General features: G+C 41.7%; 1 protein-coding gene across 8 annotated transcripts in view; it reads right to left on the bottom strand.

The window, feature by feature from the left end:
* Positions 1-22,695, bottom strand: part of nek8 (NIMA-related kinase 8) — a 176,432-nt gene that overhangs the window by 105,547 nt on the left and 48,190 nt on the right. For 4 of the 8 annotated variants that reach the window (XR_006315785.2, XR_006315786.2, XR_006315787.2 and 1 more), the window contains exons 1-3: positions 16,507-16,595; positions 8,733-8,938; positions 6,519-6,748 (exon numbers count right to left, since the gene is read on the bottom strand). Coding sequence is in view for 1 of the 8 variants with exons in the window: in XM_043718394.2 (XP_043574329.1) it covers positions 6,519-6,748; positions 8,733-8,938; positions 16,507-16,553 (483 nt within the window). In the remaining 7 variants the exon portion in view is untranslated. The other 4 variants (XR_015752332.1, XR_015752331.1, XR_015752333.1 and 1 more) reach the window with 3 other exon arrangements.

The raw sequence follows: 22,695 nt of genomic DNA, 5'->3' as shown, positions 1-22,695 counted from the left end.
TATCTCAGCAAGAGGCCCAGAAGTCACTTCTCTAGCTTCCAATAGAGTTGTTGGGTACACCTGATCAGGTCCTGGGGATTTATCCACCTTTATTCGTTTCAAGACATCCAGCACTTCCTCCTCTGTAATATGGACATTTTGCAAGATGTCACCATCTATTTCCCTACAGTCTATATCTTCCATATCCTTTTCCACAGTAAATACTGATGCAAAATACTCATTTAGTATCTCCCCCATTTTCTGCGGCTCCACACAAAGGCTGCCTTGCTGATCTTTGAGGGGCCCTATTCTCTCCCTAGTTACCCTTTTATCTTAACGTATTTGTAAAATCTCTTTGGGTTCTCCTTAATTCTATTTGCCAAAGCTGTCTCATGTCCCCTTTTTGCCCTCCTGATTTCCCTCTTAAGTATACTCCTACTTCCTTTACACTCTAAGGATTCACTTGATCTATCCTGTCTATACCTTACATATGCTTCCTTCTTTTTCTTAATCAAACTCTCAATTTCTTTAGTCATCCAGTATTCCCTATACCTACCAGCCTTTCCTTTCACCCTAACAGGAATATACTTTCTCTGGATTCGCGTTATCTCATCTCTGAAAGCTTCCCATTTTCCAGCCATCCCTTTACCTGCGAACATCTGCACCCAATCAGTTTTTGAAAGTTCTTGCCTAATACCGTCAAAATTGGCCTTTCTCCAATTTAGAATTTTAACTTTTAGATGTGGTCTATCCTTTTCCATCACTATTTTAAATCTAATAGAATTATGGTCGCTGGCCCCAAAGTGCTCCCCCACTGACACCTCAGTCACCTGCCCTGCCTTATTTCCCAAGAGTAATTCAGGTTTTGCATCTTCTCTAGTAGGTACATCCACATACTGAAGCAGAAAATTGTCTTGTACACACTTAACAAATTCCTCTCCATCTAAACCCTTAACACTATGGCAGTCCCAATTTATGTCTGGAAAGTTAAAATCCCCTACCATAACCACCCTATTTTTCTTACAGACAGCGGAGATCTCCTTACACATTTGTTTCTCAATTTCCCTCTGACTATTAGGGGGTCTATAATACAATCCCAATAAGGTGATCATCCCTTTCTTATTTCTCAGTTCCACCCAAATAACTTCCCTGGATGTATTACCGGAAATATCCTCCCTCAGCACAGCTATAATGCTATCCCTTATCAAAAATGCAACCCCCCCCCCCCTCCTCTCTTGCCTCCCTTTCTATCCTTCCTGTAGTATTTGTATCCTGGAACATTAGGCTGCCAGACCTGCCCATCCCTCAGTCATGTTTCTATAACTGCTATGATATCCCAGACCCATGTTCCTAACCATGCCCTGAGGTCATCTGCCTTCGCTGTTAGGTCCCTTGCATTGAAATAAATGCAGCTTAATTTATTAGTCCTACCTTGTCCCTGCCTGCCCTGACTATTTGACTCGCTTCTGTTCTCAACTGTACCAGGCTCAGATTGATCTCTTTCCTCACTATCTCCCTGGGTCCCACCCCGCCACCTTACTAGTTTAAATCCACCTAAACAGCTCTAGCCTATCTGCCTGCCAGTATATTAGTCCCATTCCAATTTAGTTGCAATCCATCCTTCTTGTACAGGTCACTTCTACCCCAAAAGAGATTCCAATGATCCAAAAATGTGAATCCTTCCCCCATAAACAAGCTCCTCAGCCATGCATGCATTAAAGATCAGTCATACTGACCCGTTATTATTTCTTGTAAGTCAATGGTAACAATGACTGAAGTAAACTTCTAAAGCAAACTGAACAGAAAGTGTTTGATTATCCATAGTCATATTGAATGACAGGGTCAGCTTAATGTGCTAAATGGCCTATATACCTAGGCCTACATACCTATGTACTTTATTTGGTATACCAAAGTGCCATACAAAACAAGAGATGATTAACACAGAGACAGAGAGATGTACAGCACGAAAACAAACATTTCGGTCCAACTCATCCAAGCCAACCAGATATCCTAAATTACTTTAGTTCCGTTTGCCAGCACTTGGCCCATATCCCTATAAACACTTCCCATTCATATACCCATCCCCCTGCCTTTTTAAATGTTGTAATTGTACCAGCCTCCAACACTTCCTCTGCAGCTCATTCCATACTCACATCATTCCGAAAGATTTGCCCCTTATATTCCCTTTAAGTCATCCCCCTCGCATCATAAACCTATGCCGTCTCATTTTGGACTCCCCCTCCCGGGGGAAAAGACCTTGTCTCTTTACCCTATCAATGCCTTTCATGATTTTATAAACCTCGATAAGGTGACCCCTCAGCCTTCCTCTTTGAACTTTCACCCTCTAACCTTAAATGCAGTTTTAAATATTTCAGCTCTGGGCAGGGTGGAGAGGATAAAACTTCTGACCATCAACTCTACCGATGCAACTCATAATCTTATAGACTTTTATTAAGTCTCCCCTGGACCTCCACTGCTCCAGGGAAAACAACTTGAGTTTTTCTAGCTTCTCTATAGCTCATACCCTCTAATCCAAGCAGCATTCTGCCAAACCTCTTCTGTATCCTCTCCAAACCATCCACATCCTTCCTGTAATGTGGTGATCAGAATTAAATGCAATTGTGAACACAAACGCAAAAGTTTACCAATTGTCCATAATAATACTGGTGACTGACATGAAGTAAACTAAACCAAACCATTGTAATTACACATACTTTTAGCATTAGTTTGAGAGTGTCCTCTTGTACCCATTATATGGAAACTTTCTTTATGCTGATTCATAGAGTCATAGAGATATACAGCGTGGAAACAGACTCTTTGGTCCAACTCATCCATGCCGATCAAATATCCTTGATAAATTTAGTCCCATTTGCCAGTATTTGGCCCATATTCCTCTAAACCTTTCCTATTCATAAACCCATCCCACTGCCTTTTTAAATGTTGTAATTGTACCACCCTCCACCACTTTCTCTGGCAGCTCATTCCATACACACATCACTCTGTGTGAAAATGTTGCTCCTCAGGTCCCTTTTAAATCTTTCCCCTCTCACTTTAAACCTATGCCCCCTAGTTCTGGACTTCTCCAACTGAGGGAAAATACATTGTTTGTTTACCCTATCCATGCCCCTCATGATTTTATAAACTTCTATAAGGTTACCCCTCAGCCTCCGACATTCCAGGGAAAACAGCACCAGCCCATTTAGCCTAGCTCAAACCCTTCAACCCTGGCAACAACCTAGTAAATCTTTTCTAAACCCTTTCAAGTTTCACAACATCCTTCCAAGAGGAGGGAGACCACAATTGCACACAATATTCCAAAAGTGACTTAACCAATGTCCTCCCAACATGACCTCCCAACGCCTATACTCAATGCTCTGACCAATAAAGGAAAGCATGCCAAACGCATTCTTCACTATCCGATCTACCTGTGATTCCATTTTGTCAGCAACACTCCCCAGGACATCTGAATAAATTCTGATAATAAGTCACAAATCAGAAATGTTGAACTGGATTTCACACTAAGGAACGTGAATATGTAATGAGTAGGCACTGATATCACAGCGCCTTAATTTATAGGTCTACCTGCCTGTGAACTACCCGTAGAATGTAGCCCATTAAGTCTTTCATTCTCTCCACAGAAAGTGTCAGATTTGTTAAGTTTTTCCATCACTTTCTGTTCTATTTCACACTTCTAGCATCCAGACTATTTTGCTCGAGAATAAATCAGTTTCAATTCAAGGATAAAGTGCTTATTTTGGCTTGTACACAAAATCATTTTGGCACGACTGAAGTCTTGGCAGTCTGCATGTTCTAAAGCAAAGAAAAGGTGCTGCATTTCAAAGGCTTTCTAAATACAAGCTCGGTCAATTATTAAACTTTGCCAACAGCAAAGAGAACCTGTCAACCATTACAATTGGATCAGGATCTCTATAGATTCAAAGAGCAAATGGTGACCTTGTGTTAGTTCAGTTAATGGCTTCAACTCAAACACAAAAAGCAGAAAACAGCTTATTGAAAGGCAGAGAGCATACATTTAAAATAATCAGGATGTTTAGAAGAAGATATTTTGTAGAAGGTGATGAAATATGTTTCAACTATGTGACAGAGAAGTCATCATTTTAAATAATTTAAAAACTTCTATGAATCAAGATCTTATAGTTATACAGCACCTTTAACATATCAAAATGTACCAAGAAACTTCACAAAACATTGTTAAGAAAAATTAGATGCTCATCCATATAAGATATGATAATGCAAAAGCTTGGTCAAAGAAACATCTTAAAGAAAGAATGAGAGATAGAGACTTGGAGAGATTTTGGGAGAGGATTCCAGACACTGCGGTACAGGCAGCTGAAGGCACAACTTAAATGGTGGAGCAACTAAAACCAGAGGGATGCTCAAAAAGCAAATAAGGTAAGTGAAGGGTTTAGAGATGGAGGTGATAATAAGATATTGAAACAAGTAATGCCATGCAGCAACTTGAAATTTGAAAGGATGAGATTTTAAGTTTAGTCAGAATGCAGATGTTTGCTGCTGACTGAGTTTTATTCGTTAAGGAATGCATGCATTACTGACTGTGCCTGCACTTATTGCCCATCCTTACTACCCTTGAGATGGTGGTAGTGACCTGTCTTCTTGAACCACTGCAGACTATTTACTGCAGCTAGACCCATAATGTGGTAAGGGAGTGCAGGTTTAAGATGTTGGCCCTGCGAGAGTGAAGGAACAGCGATATATTTCCAAGTCAGGATGATGAGTGGTTTGGAGCCGAACTTGCAAGTGGTGCCATTCTCATGTATCTGCTTGCCCATGTTCTTCTGGATGATAAAAATGGGATTGGAAGATCTTGCTGAAAGAGCTTTGGTGAGTTGCTGCTGTGCACAGTAGACTGGTCACACTGTTGCTACCAAGTGTCGATGGTGGAGGCACTGAATCTTTGCGGATGTGCTGCCAATCAAGTGGGCTGCTTTGTTCTGAATTGTGTCAAGCTTCCTTGAATGTTGTTCAAGCTGCAATCAACAGGCAACATTCCCTCACACTCCTGACATGTGCCTTGTATATGGTGGACTGGTTTGGGGAGTCAGAGGTAAGTTACTCACTGCAGAACATCTAACTCATTCCACTTAGTGGGGAAAACTAGCCCTCTGAAAAGTATTAATGATGTTACCTCGAGAGCATATGATCAACTTTTACAACAATGTCAACTATAACCTTCTAAAAAGGTAATGGGCAACAAATGCTGGCTTAGTGAGTAACACATATATCCCAGAAAATAATGAATAAAAATCTTAAAAAGCTGTAATTGTATATGTAATTAGGACTTTAGAGGGCCCAATACTGTACTATACTGAAAAGAACTGTTCTGTTTCACATTTCATATACCGTTACTTTTGAACTGTTATGAAGTGGGGAAACAGTGGTCTGCTGGGAACATCACTAGACTAATAATCCAGAACCCCAAGCTAATGTGCTGAGACATGGGCTTGATTTCTACCAAATCAGATTTAAATTTGAATCCAAATAAAAATCCGAAATAAAAGAAGGTTAGCCTGAGGTTAACCAAGAGACCACTTTTGATTATCAGAAAGACTTATCTCGTTCACAAATGACCTTCAAGGAAGGAGATGTGCCATCCTAACCTGGTCTGGCCAACATGTGACTCCAGACCAACACAATATACTTGCCTTAACTGCACTCTGGGAAATTAGGGTTGGGCAAGAAATGCTGATCTTTCAATGAAGTGATGCCACATATGTGGAAACATTACTTTATAAATTTCATGAATAGAGTACACTTTTGAAAAAAAGTATAACATCTTGTTGAATTCGTTTTCTTGGCTGTGAGAGCAGAGATACGCCACAAGATGCTTTCCAAATTGAAAAGCCTCTTAAATACAGCATCGATGGCATTTGTGTTCCATGCTTAGTCTCACGCAGCCTCCCAGTTTGTCGATCTCATCAAAAATAGTTTTTAGAACATGTCTAAATAAGTAATTGAAATTCTGAATCAATCAATATTTGTTCATCAACACTTCCATTTCACATACACTTAATCTGGTACCTCTATCACTTCTGTCCTTACCAACCTTCAATACCTTTCTAGAATAAATCCATTCTCATTTACCTGTTGCCTCTTAATTTCAAATCTCCTTCAACCACTAAATGGCAATGGCCTTTGGCTTTCCAACTCTAACCTTAATTGCATTCGGTGATGTTTCCTCCGGCATTTATAGTGATTTGTATCTGCCGCTTCCGGTTGTCAGTTCCAGCAGACAGCTGGAAACATCACAGAAGCGTAGCATTTTTGGTGGTGTAGCATTTTTGAACTCGATAGTCTACAAACCACTGCCTGAACATGTTTTTTACCTCACCAATTCCAAAAGTCTCCTCAAACACTTTGATTTTGGTCATCGCCATACTATCCAGCTTTTTCTCCCCCTTATGAGCAACAAGAACATAGAAGTAGAATATTACAGCGCAGTAAAAGATGCTATATAATTATAAGTTATTGTTGGTGATGACCCAAAAAGGTAATCTTACTGTGTAGGCTTTACTTTTGCTGCTTAGAATCTTCGAGATACCAAAATCACCGATCTTCACTATCATTTGATACTTATCAAGTAGGATATTCTGTGTTTTCAGATCACGGTGCAAAATAAGCTTGTTATGCACGTGATGGAGGGCCAAAAGGATCTGTACAAAGAAGTGCAAGATGGTCTCTTCATCTAACAGGGAGTTGCGTTTCTGGATATAGTCAGCCAAAGTACCTCCTGAAATCAAAAAACACGAGTGAATGACTAACAATAACTCTCAAGACATCAAGTTCAACAAGGATATTTCCGTACTCTAGGATGGTTTACAAAGCATTTTCTTTAGTTAGCTTTCTCTTAGTTATGGGTGAATTTGCACTATAGGCAGTACATCTACACTGCAAATTTAAAAGTTGCATTCGGTTGTTATTACTTCCCCCTGCAATGTTGTGGTTCTGTTCGCCGAGCTGGGAATTTGTGTTGCAGACGTTTCGTCCCCTGTCTAGGTGACATCCTCAGTGCTTGGGAGCGTCCTGTGAAGCGCTTCTGTGATGTTCCAGCTGTCTGCTGGAACTGACAACCGGAAGCGGCAGATACAAATCACTATAAACGCAGGAGGAAACATCACAGAAGCACTTCACAGGAGGCTCCCAAGCACTGAGGATGTCACCTAGACAGGGGACGAAATGTCTGCAACACAAATTCCCAGCTCGGCGAACAGAACCACAACAACGAGCACCCGAGCTACAAATCTTCTCACAAACTTTGTCCCCCTGCAATGTGTAAAACCAGATTGAGACTCTACCTAACTCTGAAGTGAGGTGGGCTGAGAATTCTTTCTTCCACAAGTCTCAACCAGGTGCTAGATCAGGCTCTGGCTCTGCCTACAATTATACCTTCACTGTAGTGTTCCTGCTAAGTGAAACCATTTTGTGACAATTGTGCCAGTACTGTAAATGGATACTCAATACTTCCCTTCTCCATGTATCTCTTTAATGGACTATTGAACTTTACACTTTTGCCTTCCATTCCATCATCCCCAAACAACCAGTTCCAAATATGGCAAACTTCCTACTTCTTACATGCTGGTTGCATTTAAATCTTGACAAATTGCGCAAATCTCACACACTAGCTCATGTAGACCACTTAGAGACAGGAAGCAATAGATTCAAATAAAATAACAAAAGATAAAAGGGCAGTGTTCCAATCCACTGCATCTATCCAGCCTAACCACAGTATATTATTTAGGAGAAAGTGAGGAGTGCAGAAGCTGGAGATCAGAATTGAGAGTGGGGTGCTGGCAAAGTTCAGCAGGTCAGGCAGCATCCGAGGAGCAGGAGAAGCAACACACTGATGAAGGGCTGTTACCCAAAATGTTTATTCTCCTGCTCCTCGGATGCTGCCTGACCTGCTGTTCTTTTCCAGCACCCCACTCTCAACATAGTATATTATTTAGCAAGTGCAGAACACTTTTAATAAATCTGACCTGGTCATCACAATGCAGCTGATTAATATCAGTTACTTTCATTTTATTAATCAATATCCAATTCTGATGAAAGGTCATAGACAAACATCAACTCTACTTCTCTCTCCACAGATGCTGCCTCACCTGAGTTTGTCCAGCATTTTCTGTTTTTGAACATCTGCAATATTTTGCTTTTCACCGAGTTCAATTGGATGAGCTGTGCTTTAAGTTCGCCTATGTGTTGTTTTTACATCATTGGTCTCTGCAGGCTTTACTGGGGTACCAGTGAACATCAATGCAAGGAAATCACAAGCGTAACATTTGAATCACACATCTAGTAAATGCTTTGCTGATGCTGACCTTCAAATGTGCCCTATTGTTTAATAGATCTATTGGTTGTAAGGTTAAACTAAACCTCCTTCACAATGGTTCAATGGGATTACCTTAAAGCTGAGCATCGAGACAAGCTTTCTAAAGCAAAGAAACATATAGGTAAGATTTTAGTAGAAAAATAAGATATGGAACCAAAGTAGTAGATGGAGTTGAGGTAATGATTGATCATGATCTAACTGCAAGACGCAAAAGGCTATAAAAGAGTTGAATATTATACTTCTGCACCAATCCCTTGCCACCACCGGTATGTAATCCTAGACTTTGACTATTAGCAGGCAACTCAAATAAATGAGGCATCACAACTAAATCATACAAGCTGAGAAGGCACTACTCAATAATAATTTCACCTTATCAATCCTTATATACCTGGCGCGTATTCCATGGCTATCATTAGTGCCTTGTCCTCCAGGAAGTTTTCATAGTATTCAATTATGTTTGGATGGTTGAGGAGTTTCAGCACTTGGCATTCATTCTGAGCAGCCAGTCTCTCATCTTTAGTCATCTGTTCGACGGGAATTTGTTTGAGGATCACCAGTTTTTGGTCAGCCTTCCGCAAACACAGATGGACAATACTAAAAAAAACATATAAATGGACAAGTGCACATAACATTAAATGCAGTGTGCCCTTTGCCCTTCCAATTTCAAAGCCACCAATGCTATAAACCAACAACACGTGCTGAATACCATTGTGTCTCACCAGCCATTGAGACTAAGGTTTTCTGCTCTATTGCTCACTACAGTGAATAGATGGAAAATCATGCATTGTTCACCACAGCAGTGAAAAAACTTCAACTTTAAAATCTAAATTACTTTTTCCATTTTATACAATATAAATTATAAACATAAATCAAACATCAGGCTCTTGCACTTAGTGCCCAGACTTAGAAAGTACCCATTAATGTGGAATCAGGGTTAAGAAAAGTCCTTTCGAATTCTCCATCGCCACAATTTAAAATTGGTTGATGTAATAAACACTGGGAATATAAATGAGTTGTCAGAGTTACATGGGTCAGATTTCCTGAATTTGCACACTATAAATGATCCATGGCCTTAGGCCGAAAGTTTCCTGAAAAAGTGTATTGTTGTAGTGCCACACCAATATGCAGATTATTATTTTAGCATATTAAACCCAGATTTCAGTCAGCAAAGTAACAGTGCTCACCATTGACCTTAAAGAAAGAGATCTCAAAACATCTAGCAGTCTCTGTGAAGTGAATTTTTCCTTTCCCAATGTTAGTTTGAATAACAGCCAATTCAAGGAGCTCTCCAAGCATCAAGCTTGATAACATCAAACAGGTAATTATAAGAAATATTCTCAATCAGAAAACCAAGAAGCAAAAATTGTAATGACACCTTTGAGTTTTAACTACATTTTACATAGAGTGAAAGAATGATTGGGGCATACAGGAGATTAAGGTAGCTGAAATTTCATGACAAACTTTTTTTTTAAATTACACCTTTAACATCATAATATTGTTATGAAAAAAAACTGACATTCTACAACATAACAGTTTAAGGGTCAGGAACACTTTTCAACAATAATTATGAACTTTGCACACTGTTAAAAATCTGCTTACACCTGATTCAAAAGGTGCAACTTGTTACAACAAAGAGAGATGGCGGCACAGAAGGCATGTAACTAGACTCGTAGTCCAGAGACCCTAGCTGATGCTTGCACTGAGTGGGTTCAAATCTCACTATGACAGCTGGGGGATCTTGAACTGAATTAATAAATCCGGATCACCAAGCTAGTCCCAATAATGGTGGCCATGAATCTATTACTGAATCTTGTAAAAAACCATCCAAATGTCCTTTCTGCTTCTGATGTACTGGGACATAAGTTAAAATCCCACTACTGCTCTAATCCGATTTTCCTGCTCCTCGGATGCTGCCTGACCTGCTGTGCTTTTCCAGCACCACTCTAATCTAGACATAGCAATGATGTTGATTCTTAACTGCTCTTCTGGGCAATTAAGAATTGGTAATAAATTCTGACCTCGCCTACAACACCAACATCAGATAAGCAAACTAAAAGAAAACTGATATATAATGTACAGTGATATAAGTTAAGTACAGAAATCTGATCCATGCTTTCAGTCAACTTGGCTCTAAAAGACAGGTAAATTAGGGAACTTTTTTTCAGCCTTTGGTACTCTGAATTTTTAAAAATCTTCAACTGCTGTGATGACTCGAGGAATAGTGGAGCTATCCCAGTGAGGCATGACAGTTTGAATGCCACTATTAGATTGTGCATTGTTAAGTGTGCTGTGTTGCAAGGGATATCGATTTTCAGAGCAGTATATAAACTGAGGGCATATCTGTCTGCTCAGGCAGATGCAAAAGATCCCATTAGACTACTTGACAAGCTGCAAGTTTGCTGTCCTGGCCAATATTCATCCCTAAACCAACATTAACATAGATTATCTTTTCTAAATGTTAGTGTAGGTTTACTGCTGGTAAACCGCACCTAACCACAGAACTGTAACTATACTTCAAAATTGCTGAGGTATAATCCTGAGGTTGCAAAAGGGCTCTTTCAAGTCAAAAAGCAATCTGTGTCATAGGATTAAGCACCTCATGCTATCAGATATCTGAACTATGTTGACTCCTGTGTCTAGATTACCCTGATGTGAACTTTTAGAAAATCAACTTCAGTTTTTTTTATATGAACTTTCAATCAGCGATTCAGATTTCAATGGCCTGACACTATAAAAGCCCAAGCGTAGAGTGCCATTCTGTTCTGGTTTGACTGAAATACAAACGTAACCCAATACTGAATTGTTAAAAAATTTCCAATAAATTACTTTAACACAAGGTTAAATCCAATTCAGCTAAATTAGTTCTTTTTTAATTCATTCATGGGATGAGGACATTGCTAGCTAGGTCAACGTTATTGCCCATGCATAACTGCCTCTGGGAAGGTGGTGGTGACCTGCCTTATTGAGCCACTTTAATCCATGGGATATATGGACATGTGCTATTATAGAAAGAGCTCCTAGATTTTAGCCCCATGACAGTGAAGGAACAGCTATTTAGTTCAAAGGCAGGATAATCCGGGCATGGCTTGGAGAGGAATTTGCTGATGATTGCATTCCTTTGCATCTCTGGCCTTCTCTTTCTAGGTGGCAAAGGTTGCAGGTTTGGATGATGCCATCAAAGGATTTTTGGTGAGTTGAAGTGTTGCTCCTTGTAGATAGTACATCCTGTTTTCACTGTGTTATTGGTGAATGTTGAAGGAGGTGCCAATTGTGTTGAGCTTTACGTGTTGTTGGAGCTGCAACCTCCCAGACACATGGACAGCATTCCACGATGTTTCTGACTTGTGTCTTGTAGATGGTGGACAGGCTTTAGGAGTCAAGAGATGAGTTATTCGTTGCAGAAATTTGAATCTCTGAACTGCCCATTTCCATAGTATGCATGTGACTGGTACAAAGTTGTATAATGGAGAATTCAGCATGGTAATGTTATGGAATGTCATGAGGCATTCTCTCTTGTTGGAGATAGTTATTACCTGGTACTTGGTTGGCATGAATGTTTCTTGCAACTTATGTAATGCAAGCCTGGATATTGTGCACATCTTGCTACAATTGGACAATCACCGATCAAGCATTGAGGAATCACAAATGATGTTGAATACAGCGAAATCATCAGTGAGCATCTCCACCTCTTACAATGGAGGGAAAGTCATTGATGAAGCAGCCTAAAAGTTTGGGTCTAGGACCCCACTTTGAGAGTCTATTGCTCTTGCTATTCCTATGATTAAGATAATGGCCCCCAGCAACACTACCATGTTCCTTTGTGCTAGATAGGATTCCAAACAGTGGAGTGTTTTCTCCCAATTCCCATTGGCTCCATTTTGCTGGGGCTCCCTAATGCTACACTCAGTCAAATTCCACCTTAATGTCAAGAACAGTAAGCCTCCCTTTTGTCTACATTTGAAATGAAGTAACAATGAGGTCAGAAGATGCATGTGCCTGGCAGAATCCAAACTGAGAGTCAGTGAACTGGTTATTGTTGATTAAATGACACTTGATAGCACTGTCACCTTCCATTACTTTGCTGTTGATGGATGAAATGATTTTTGGTTAAGTTGGCTTTGTCCTGCTTTTTGTAGGCAGGGCATACTTGGGAAGTTTTCCACATTGCTAGATGGATGCCAGCATTATAGCTTTCTGGAACAGTGTGGCTAAAGGCACAGCTAGTTCCTGAACACAGATCTTAATTACTATTATTCAACTTGTTACTCACCATAACCTTTTCAGTATTCAATACTCTGAGCAATTTCCTGAAATTACGAGGAATGAATCAACTTGGTTAAAGATTGGCATATGTGATGCTGGTGACTGCAGGAGACCAAAGATGGATCATCCACTCAACACTTCTGGTTGGAGATGGTTGCACATGCTTCAGTCTTGGCTTTTACACTGATGTTGTAGACTTCTCCCATATGAAGAATGGAAATATTTGTAGAGCGTCCTCCTCCTGAAGATTATTAAACTATCCACCATCATTCGTGACTTGATGAAGCTGGACTGAAGAACTTAGGTCAGATCCATTTGTTGTGGGATTTCGTGGCCCTGTATATTACGTGCTACTTCCACTGCTTGACATGTTAGTCATCTTGTGCTGTAGTCAGAACCCAAGGCAGGGAGTTCTCAAGGCCCAATAACTGAGCTCCAAATCCTAAGGGTGCACTGTGCTCAGGTTGGGGGCCCAGGCCAAGACCAGAATGGGTCCAGTATTCCTGTCCTTGCCCTGGTTGTAACTTCACCAGGTTGCCACCTCATTATTAAGTTTGCTTTGTAATGTTCTTGGCATGCCCTCCTGCACTCTTCATTGAATCCCTGGCTTGATGGTAATCGCAGAGTATGGGATAAGCCAGGCCATATGCTAACAGATTGTGTTTCAGTACAATTCTCCTGCTACTGTTAATGAACCACTGCGCTTCATGATGTCCTGTCTTGAATTCCTAGATCTTTACGAAATCTACCCCATTGAGCACCAAAGTGGTACCATACAACATGATGGGAAGTATGCAAAGTTGGGGCTTTGTCTTCACAAGGACTGTTAGGTGGTCACTCCTACTGATGACATAGACAGATGTATCTGCTACAGATAGATTGGTTAGGCTGTGGTCAAATATGTCTTCCCCCTTCTTGGTTCCCTTACCACCTGTCATTGGCTCAGTAAACAGTTTTGCCCTTAGGACTTAGCCAGCTCAATATTGGAGTACTACCAAGTCATTTTTGGGAATGAACATTTGAATCCAAAGTGCATTCCATCCAGAATTCACCATCCACATCCCCAAACACAATGCATTCTGAGACTTTGCCTCCCTCAGTGCATCCTTCAAATTGTATTCAACCCAGGGGATCACTGATTACTAATTAATCAGCCGAAGGGAGTGAAGTAGGCGGTAATCTTGCCCATATTTTACCTGATGCCATGAAATGCCACAAGATCCAGTGGTGTCATTATTGAGGACTCCTAGGGCTTCCTGACTGTTTACCACTGTGCTATCATCTGCAGTGGACAAAATGTCTGGTCTGACAGTTTGTATCCAGAAACAGTGATAGCAGTGGCTGGGACACCTCACAGACTCATACCTTACAGACAACATCATTTGGCTCTCTAATTTTGCATCACTGCCTGCTTTTCCATTCAGTTCAACTCTTTTTATCAGATTTTGTAGCAGTTAAAATATAATTGATTGACTTGCTTTCAAAGAATGGTTAAAAACTAACCACTTGCTGAGGATCTGGAGTCATAGAAAGAGCAGACAACATTAGGATGGAAGATTTCCTTCCCCTAAAGGGCATGAGCAAACCAGATGGGTTTTTACGACAATCAACAATCATCCAATGATCACCATTAGACAACTTATATTTATAGATTTTATTAATTATATTCGTATTTCATCATCTGTTGTGATGGAATTTGAACCTACATCACCAGAATACTCTTGGGATACTTGGGATTAATATTCAGTAGCATTGGAAGTATGGCACTCCCTCTCTCTGCTCATCAATAATATGGGCAAAGGTACTCCCAAGGTGCATTCTTGAGATTTTTTCTAGAAACAAGAAGTGGCAATAAATGGCTGCAGTCAAACATCAAAAACACAAAATGAAAAAAAGCTAAAGGTGCTCAGTACATTAGAGATTCCATGAAGAGATACATGTTAACATTTCATGCATTATTTCACGCTGAACTGGCAAAAAGCAATCTTTCAGAATATAATAATGACAGAGCAACATCAGTCAAAAGATCATTGATAAATGTGGTTTGAATAGGATTTCTTGTTGGGTGGTTCTATGATTATGAGTATGCAAAGTGATTGCTGCTTGTTGGAACAACAGGTGAGAACACAATGTACAGGAAACATACAACAAACCCACTGTATCCAAAAGAGCTGTGTTAACATTTAAATAGAACTAGCCTGAAGAGGACTGAAGCTCTTCCCCATCTGTACTAGCCCATTGAACACAGACCAACATAAGGATCAACATTTCTTTCTCAAGTCCTTGAACAATCTGCAACACAATTTCCAATATCACAGTTTAAATTTCCTCGTTCTTTCTGTATTACCATTCCCATGTAGTAGTCTCTGAGTCAAAGCTCCAGATTGAAAGCCCACTCCAGGGAGTAAACATAAAAATCAAGGCTGATATTCCATCACTGTACTGATGGAGTAAAATCAGGAAGTCTGGCAATAGCTACCTGATGAAGGAGTAGCAGTCCGAAAGCTAGTACTTCCAAATAAACATGTTCAAAGATAACCTGGTGTTGTGTGATTTTAACAGTATCTATGAAGACAGAAACAGAATTGATGTTTCAAGTTCAACAACTCTTCTTCAGAACTGAAGGGGTTAGAAAATAGTGGATTTTCTCCTGCTAACAGAGGAGGAGGAGTGAATGGAACAGTTTATAAGGAGAACAAAAGCAAAATCCTGTTTCTACTTGATGCTGGAAATCTGAAACCAACATAAAAAAAACTGGCGAAACACAACAGGTGTTCTGAAGAAGAGTCACACTGGATTCGAAACATTAACTCTGTTCCTCTCTCCACAGATGCTGCCAGATTGTGAGTGTCCAAGCAAAAAATAAAGGAAGTGCTAATGGTGACAAAGGAAAGTAGAGATGTAAAGCAGGTGTAAATGTGCAGCAAAGTCAACAAGACACAAACAAGACACCACTGGGGGGTAGGTGGGGAATATAAGAAAAACAGAGGACAGTAGTCATGTTCTGAAGTTTTAGGAGTTAATAGTGAGAAGCTGTGAAGTGCTAAAAGTGAAATTGAGGTGCTGTTCCTCAAGCTTCCTCCAACACTTTGTCTTCATTTCAAATTTCCACCATCCACAGTATTTAGCTTTTAAGTACTGTTCTGGCAAAGGTACTGACTTTGGAATGAGCCATTAAACCAAGATCCCATCTACCTATTCTGTAATCCCATGACATTATCTCCAAAAAAGAGCAGGAATGTTCTCCCCAAAATCCTGGCCAACTTTTATCCCTCAGACAACAGTAAAATTCATACTATAAGATCATCCTCACATTGCTGTTCGTGAGAGCTCACTGTGTGCAAATTGGCTGTTATGTCTCTTATATAACAGGAACTGTACTTCAAGGCACCCCATTGACTGCAAAGAACTATGCAATGTCCAGTATTGTAAACAAAAAGTGCTCTGCAAATACAATGCATCCACAAGATGAAAAATATTTTGCCCCATTCATGGGATTACAGACATCACTGGCAAGTCCAGTTATATCCCATCCCAAATTGTGCCTTCAGAAGTGGTGGTAAGCTTACTAGGCTACATCAGAGAGCAATTTAAGACATTGATATGGTTAAGGATGGCAGATTTCTTTACGTAAAGAACATAAGTGAACCAGCGTTACTTTCCTTTAAAATGTCTATTTGCAGTTTCAGGATCACCATAAGCGATGCTATGCACTGTTTATTCCAATTTCGATTACTGAACTCATGCTAAATTCCACAGGTCATTATTTCACGATTTGATTGCGGATCATTCTCAGGAAGCCAGCCAAGACAGAAAGCTGTAACCCGCGGCCACTTCTTAACTCCAAAAGCCGTCAATTCAGGCTGGGAAACTACCCGGAATCCGCACAACAATCTCACCCAAAAGCTCCCCTTCCCACCACCTTCATCTTCTGGTATTTCTCCATTGCCTTCTCCAATGAGTTGGCGACAACTTCCTGCGCATGCGCAGGCGCAGGCGACGTTCAAACCGTTTCGGCTCGAGCGTCCGCACGCACGCACCCACGCCTGCGCATTCCCGCAACTCCTGTCTCGCCCAGGCTTCAGGACTGGAGCCGCTGGGTCACAGGTGAAGTGAACCTGTTTTCAGTGTTCTCCAACTCTGCAGGCTCAGTCGTGAAGCCAGTCTTTCCAGTGTACTCTCCAACTCTGCAGCCTAATTTCAAACCAGCCTTTCCTCCAACTCTGCAGCTTCCAGCCCTCCCAGTGTTTTTTGGACTGAAAAAACGAGTTAATGTGACCCATTGGACCTGAAATGTAAACTCTGCTTTCTCTCCATAGGTGCTGACAGACCTGGGTATTTCTATCATTTTCTGTTTTCATTTCTGATTTCTTACCTCTGCAGTTCTTTTGGTTTGTTTCCCTCTCAGTATTTTCCTCATCTGCACAGCTTCAGGGGTGAAGCCAGATCTTCCAGAGTTTTCGCCAACTCTGCACCACTCCTGCCAGCCTCAGGGGTGAAACTATTCATCTGATGTTATCCTCAACCTGTGACCTCTCTCTCATCAGACTGTGATATGAAACCAGTCTTTCCAGTGTTTTCCCTCAACCGATTTCAATGTTTAAATAGGGAAAATATTGTGGACTTTATTTTGTGTTTCCATAGCAGCTAACCAGCTGGGAAATGTTGAGTGAGACATTAAAAGTTGACTCATTTCAGCTTGAGAATAAGCTTCATCAGAATAATTCACCAAAACAAAACACAAGGTTTGTGTCTTGATAATTCTGAAATTCCCTGCTAACATGATTTTCCCAATCAGTCTTGGTCTGCAAAGAATTAGGAATTTCAACCTAGCATGCAGAGCAATTGTTGTCACCCACCTGTCCTGCAGTGAGACCTAGAATATGTAACAGTGAACGTATGAGAGAGAAACTTTTCTTGACCCTTGAAGTCATCTGTTAAAGCTTTTAGACAAAATTTTACAAAATCAACTACAGTGGTCTCTACTGTGTCCAGATACCTAAAAAGCATCTTCCATACCAGATCCTATTTTCTAATCTCGCGTGGCTAGTATTTTTAGGGAAAGATGAAGAAAGCACAACAGAGGCACTCTGAAAGTCTCCTTGAAGTGATGCGGCACTTCATGATATTAATGACTGGGAGGGGCTTGCTACCAAAGGATCAAAATGGCAGCAACTTATCCATCAAGCTGCATCACACTTCAAGTCTAAAAGCTTTATTGATGAGGCAGAGTGGCAGCAGAAAGCAAATCCTATACTCTGGATCCCAGTACCTCATGGGATGTCCTGCCCTTGTGCCCAAAGATCTGAGGGTTAAGAATCAGAAAGAAAATCAGAAGAATCAAAAGAAGAAGAAAAAGAAGGTTTTATTTGACTTTTACATATTTAAGTGTATTTTTTGGTATTAGTTAATTGAGTTAAAGCTAAGGCTTACAATGGCAAGAGACCTCAGACACGTGGCATGTTCCTCGTACTTGATGTGGGAGCTCAAGGATGTGGCTGACATCACTGACTCTTACACTTGCAAGAAGTATGTCCAGCTGCAGCTCTTGTTTGACCATATGACAGCTCTGGAGTTGTGGATGGACTAACTATGGAGCATCTGCAATGCTAAGGAGATCGTGGATACCACATTAAGTGAATTGGTCACACCACAGGTTAGAATTGCTGAGGGAAACAGTGAATGGGTAACCAAAAGGCAGAGGAAGAGTAGGAAGGCAGTGCAGGTGTTCCCTGCAATCATCTCCCTCCGTGGCGGGCTCTGCTGTTCAGAAGGTCAAGAAAAAGACTCTTAGGGCCATAGTCATAGGGGATTCTAATGTAGGGGAGTAGATATGCGGTACTGTGGCTGGAAACAAGACTCTCGGATGGTATGTTGCCTCCCAGGTGCTCAGGTCAGGGATGTCACCGATCAGCAGAGCATTCTGAAAGGAGAGGGTGAACAGCCAGTTATCGTGGTGCATATAGGCACCAACGATATAAGTAAAAAAAATGAGATGAGGTCCTGAAAGCAGACTTCAGGGAGTTAGGAGAGAAGTTAAAGAGGAGGACCCCAAAGGTAGTGATCTCAGGATTGCAACCAGTGCCACGTAGTAGCCAGGGTAGAAATGAAAGTACAGGCAGGATGAACATGTGGCTTGAGGGATGGTGTAGGAAAGAGGTGTTCAGATTTGTGGGACATTGGGACCGGTTCTGGGGAAGGTGGGACTATTACAAATTGGATGGTCTACACCTGAACCAGACTGGGACTTAAGTCCTTGGGGGGTGTTTGCTACTGCTGTTGGGGAGGGTTTAAACTAATGTGATAGGAGGCTGGGAACCAGAAGAGCAGACTAGTAGACAATGAGATGGAAACTAGAGACTGTAAGGGAAAGGATCATGAAGTTCGCATTACCAAGAGGAAGATTAGGCAGAGAGCAGATGAATGCAAAGTAATTGGTGGTCTGAAGTACATATGCTTTAATGCAAGGAGTATGGTGGGTAAGGCAGGCAAACGTAGGACTTGAATTAGTGCCTGGGAGTATGACGTTATTGCGATCACAGAGACTTGGTTGATGGAAGGGCATGATTGGCAACTAAATGTTCCGGGATATAGATGCTTCAGACAGGACAGGACAGGGAGGGAAGTAAAAGCAGGAGAGGAGTTGCATTGCCTGTCAGGGATGATATCGCGACTGTGCTAAAGGAGGACACTATGGAAGGCTTGAACAGTGAGGCATTATGGGTAGAGCTGAGGAATAGAAAGGGTGCAGTTACATTGTTGGGGCTGGACTACAGGCCTCCCAACAGTGAGCATGAGGTAGAAGAACAAATAGGTCAACAGATCATGGAAGAATGTAGAGGCAACAGGGTGGTGGTATGCAGTTTTGGTCTCCTTATTTGAGAAAGCATGAACTGGCACTAGAGGGGGTGCAGAAGAGGTTCACTAGGTTGATTCCGGAGTTGAGGGGTTTGGCTTATGAAGAGAGACTGAGTAGATTGGGATTATATTCATTGGAATTTGGAAGATGGGGGTGTTGGGTATCTTATAGAAACATGTAAAATTATGAAGGGAATAGACAAGATAGAAGTAGAGAGGATGTTTCCACTGGTGGGTGAAACTAGGACAAGAAGGCATAGCCTCAAAATTACGGGGAGCAGATTTAGGACTGAATTAAGAAGGAATTTATTCACCCAGAATGTTGTAAATCAGTAGAATTCGCTGCCCAGTGAAGTAGCTGACACTACTTCAGTAAGCATTTTTAAAGCTAAGATAGATATTTTTGAACAATAAAGAAGTTAAGGGGTATAATAAAAACATGGGTAAGTGGAACTGAGTCCATGAAAAGATCAGTAATAGTTTTATTGAATGGTGAAGCAGGCTTGAAGGGCCAGATGGCTATTCCTGCTCCACTTCTTATGTTCTTATAAGGAACTCTCTAGTCCGAGGCACAGACAGACGTTTCTGCAGTCGTCAGCAAGAAATCAGAATGGTGTGTTGCTTCCCTGGTGCCAGGATCAAGGTTATCTCTGAGAGAGTGCAGAATATTCTGAAAGGGGAGTGGGACCAACAGGAGGTGATACACATTGGAACTAACAACATTGCAAGAAAAAGGTTGAGATTCTGAAGGAACAATATAAGAAGTTAGGCAGGAATTTTAAAAGGAGGTCCTCAAAGAGTAATATCTGGATTACTCCCAGTGCTATGAGCTAGTGCAGGTATGAATAGGAGGATAGAGCAAATGAATGCGTGCATGAGGAGCTGGTACAGGGGAGAAGGATTCACATTTTATGGTCATTGGGAGCTCTTCTGGGGTGGAAGTGACCTGCATAAGAAGCACAGGTTGCACCTGAATTGGAATGGGACTGATATACTGGCAGGCAGATTTGCGAGAGCTGCTTGGGAGGATTTAAACTAGTAAGGTGGGGGAGTGGGACCCACGGAGATAGTGAGGAAAGAGATCAGTCTGAGACTGGTACAGTTAGGAAAAGGAGCAAGTAAACAGTCCGGGCAGGCAGGAGCAAAGCAGAGAACGAGGTTGGACTGATAAATTTAACTGCATTTATTTCAATGCAAGAGGCCTAACAGGGAAGGCAAATGGTTACGAACATGGGACTGGGATATCTTAGCAATTTACAGAGATATGGGTCAGAGATAGACAGGACTGGCAGCTTAATGTTCCAGGATACAAATGCTGTAGGAAGGATATAAAGGGGGGCAAGAGAGGAGGGGGAGTGGCACTTTGGATAAAGGATAACATGCCAGCTGTACATAGGGAGGGTATTCCTTGGAATACATCCAGGGAGTTATTTAGGTGGAACTGAGAAGGAAGAAAGGAATGATCATCTTATTGGGATTGTACTATAGACACACCCCCAATAGTTAAAGGGAAATTGAGAAACAAATTTGTAAGGAGCTCTTGGTTATCTGTAAGAATAATACGGTGACAACGGTGGGAGATTTTAACTTTCCAAACATAGACTCACTCCAATATGCCAATATTTTTATGCACAGGTTCGAACAAGACTTCTCTATGGAGGATCTTCAACCAATATTATACACCAGGTATATTGATGACATTTTCTTCCTCTGGACCCATGGCGAGGAGTCACTGATAAAACTACACAGTGACATCAACAAGTTTCATCCCACCATCAAACTCACCATGGACTACTCTCGACTATCTCTCTCATTCTTGGACACATGCATCTCCATCAAGGATGGACACCTCAGCACCACACTCTACTGCAAACCCACAGACAACCTCACAATGCTACACTTCTCCAGCTTCCACCCAAAACATATTAAAACAGCCCTATGAACAAGCCCTACGCGTACACCGGATCTGCTCAGATGAGGAGGAATGTGACGGACACCTGGAAGTACTCAGGGATGCCCTCACAAGAACGGGGTACAATGCCCAACTCATCGACCATCAGTTCCGATGTGTCACAGCAAGGAACCATAATGACCTCCTCAGGAGACAGACACGTGCTGCAACCGACAGGGTACCCTTCGTTGTTCAGTACTTCCCAGGAGCTGAAAGATTACGCCATGTTCTTCGTGACCTGCGACACATTATCAATGAGGATAAGCATCTCACCAAGACCTTCCCCACACCTCCACTACTTACCTTTAAACAACCGCCAAACCTCAAACAGATCGTTGTTCGTAGCAAGCTGCCCGGCTCTCAGGACAACTCCATACTTTCCTGTCACGGTAGGCGCTGCAAGATGTGTCAGAGTGTGGACATAGATACCACCATTAGGCGTGGGGACACCTCCCACCTTGTACATGGCAGGTACTCAAGTGACTCAGCCAACATTGTCTATCTTATACATTGCAGGCAAGGATGCCCGGCGGCATGGTACTTTGGGGAAACCGAGCAAAGGATGAATGGGCACCGCACAACAATTAACAGACAGGGGTTTTCCCTCCCTGTTGGGGAACACTTCAGTGGTCCAGGACATTCGACCTCGGACCTTCGGGTGACCATCCTCCAAGGCAGACTTCGGGACATGCAGCAGTAAAAAGTGGCCGAGCAGAGGCTGATAGCTAAGTTCGGTACCCATAGGGAGGGCCTCAACCGGGACCTTGGGTTCATGTCACCTTACACACAGATACTCCTACACTCACACACTCTCACACACACACACAGGCACTCCTATACACACATACACACGGACACACATACACACAGACGCACACACAGATACCCACACACAGCCTTACAGACACACTGGATCATCGATAGTCACAGGTGAGGTGCCAGAAGACTGGAGGTTGGCTAACGTGGTCAGGAAAAGCCAGGGAACTATACACTTGGTGAGCCTAACATCAGTAGTGTGAAAGTGAGGACTGCAGATGCTGGAGATCAGAGCTGAAAATGTGTTGCTGGAAAAGTGCAGCAGGTCGGGCAGCATCCAAGGAGCAGGAGAATCGACGTTTCGGGCATGAGCCCTTCTTCAGGAATCAACATGGATTTGTGCATGGGAAATCATGTCTCACAAACTTGATTGAGTTTTTTGGAAAAAGTGACAAAGAGGATTGATGAGTGCAGAGCAGTGGGCTTGATCCAAATGGTGTTCAGTAAGGTGTTCAACGAGGTT

This window comes from Chiloscyllium plagiosum, unplaced genomic scaffold, assembly GCF_037043375.1.
Source record: "Chiloscyllium plagiosum isolate Xiang-an unplaced genomic scaffold, Cpla_swu_hap1 HiC_scaffold_31, whole genome shotgun sequence".
In the NCBI taxonomy this organism is placed as follows: domain Eukaryota; kingdom Metazoa; phylum Chordata; class Chondrichthyes; order Orectolobiformes; family Hemiscylliidae; genus Chiloscyllium; species Chiloscyllium plagiosum.
Note: the sequence above shows the minus strand (reverse complement) of the source record. Positions and strands in the feature narration are given on the sequence as shown.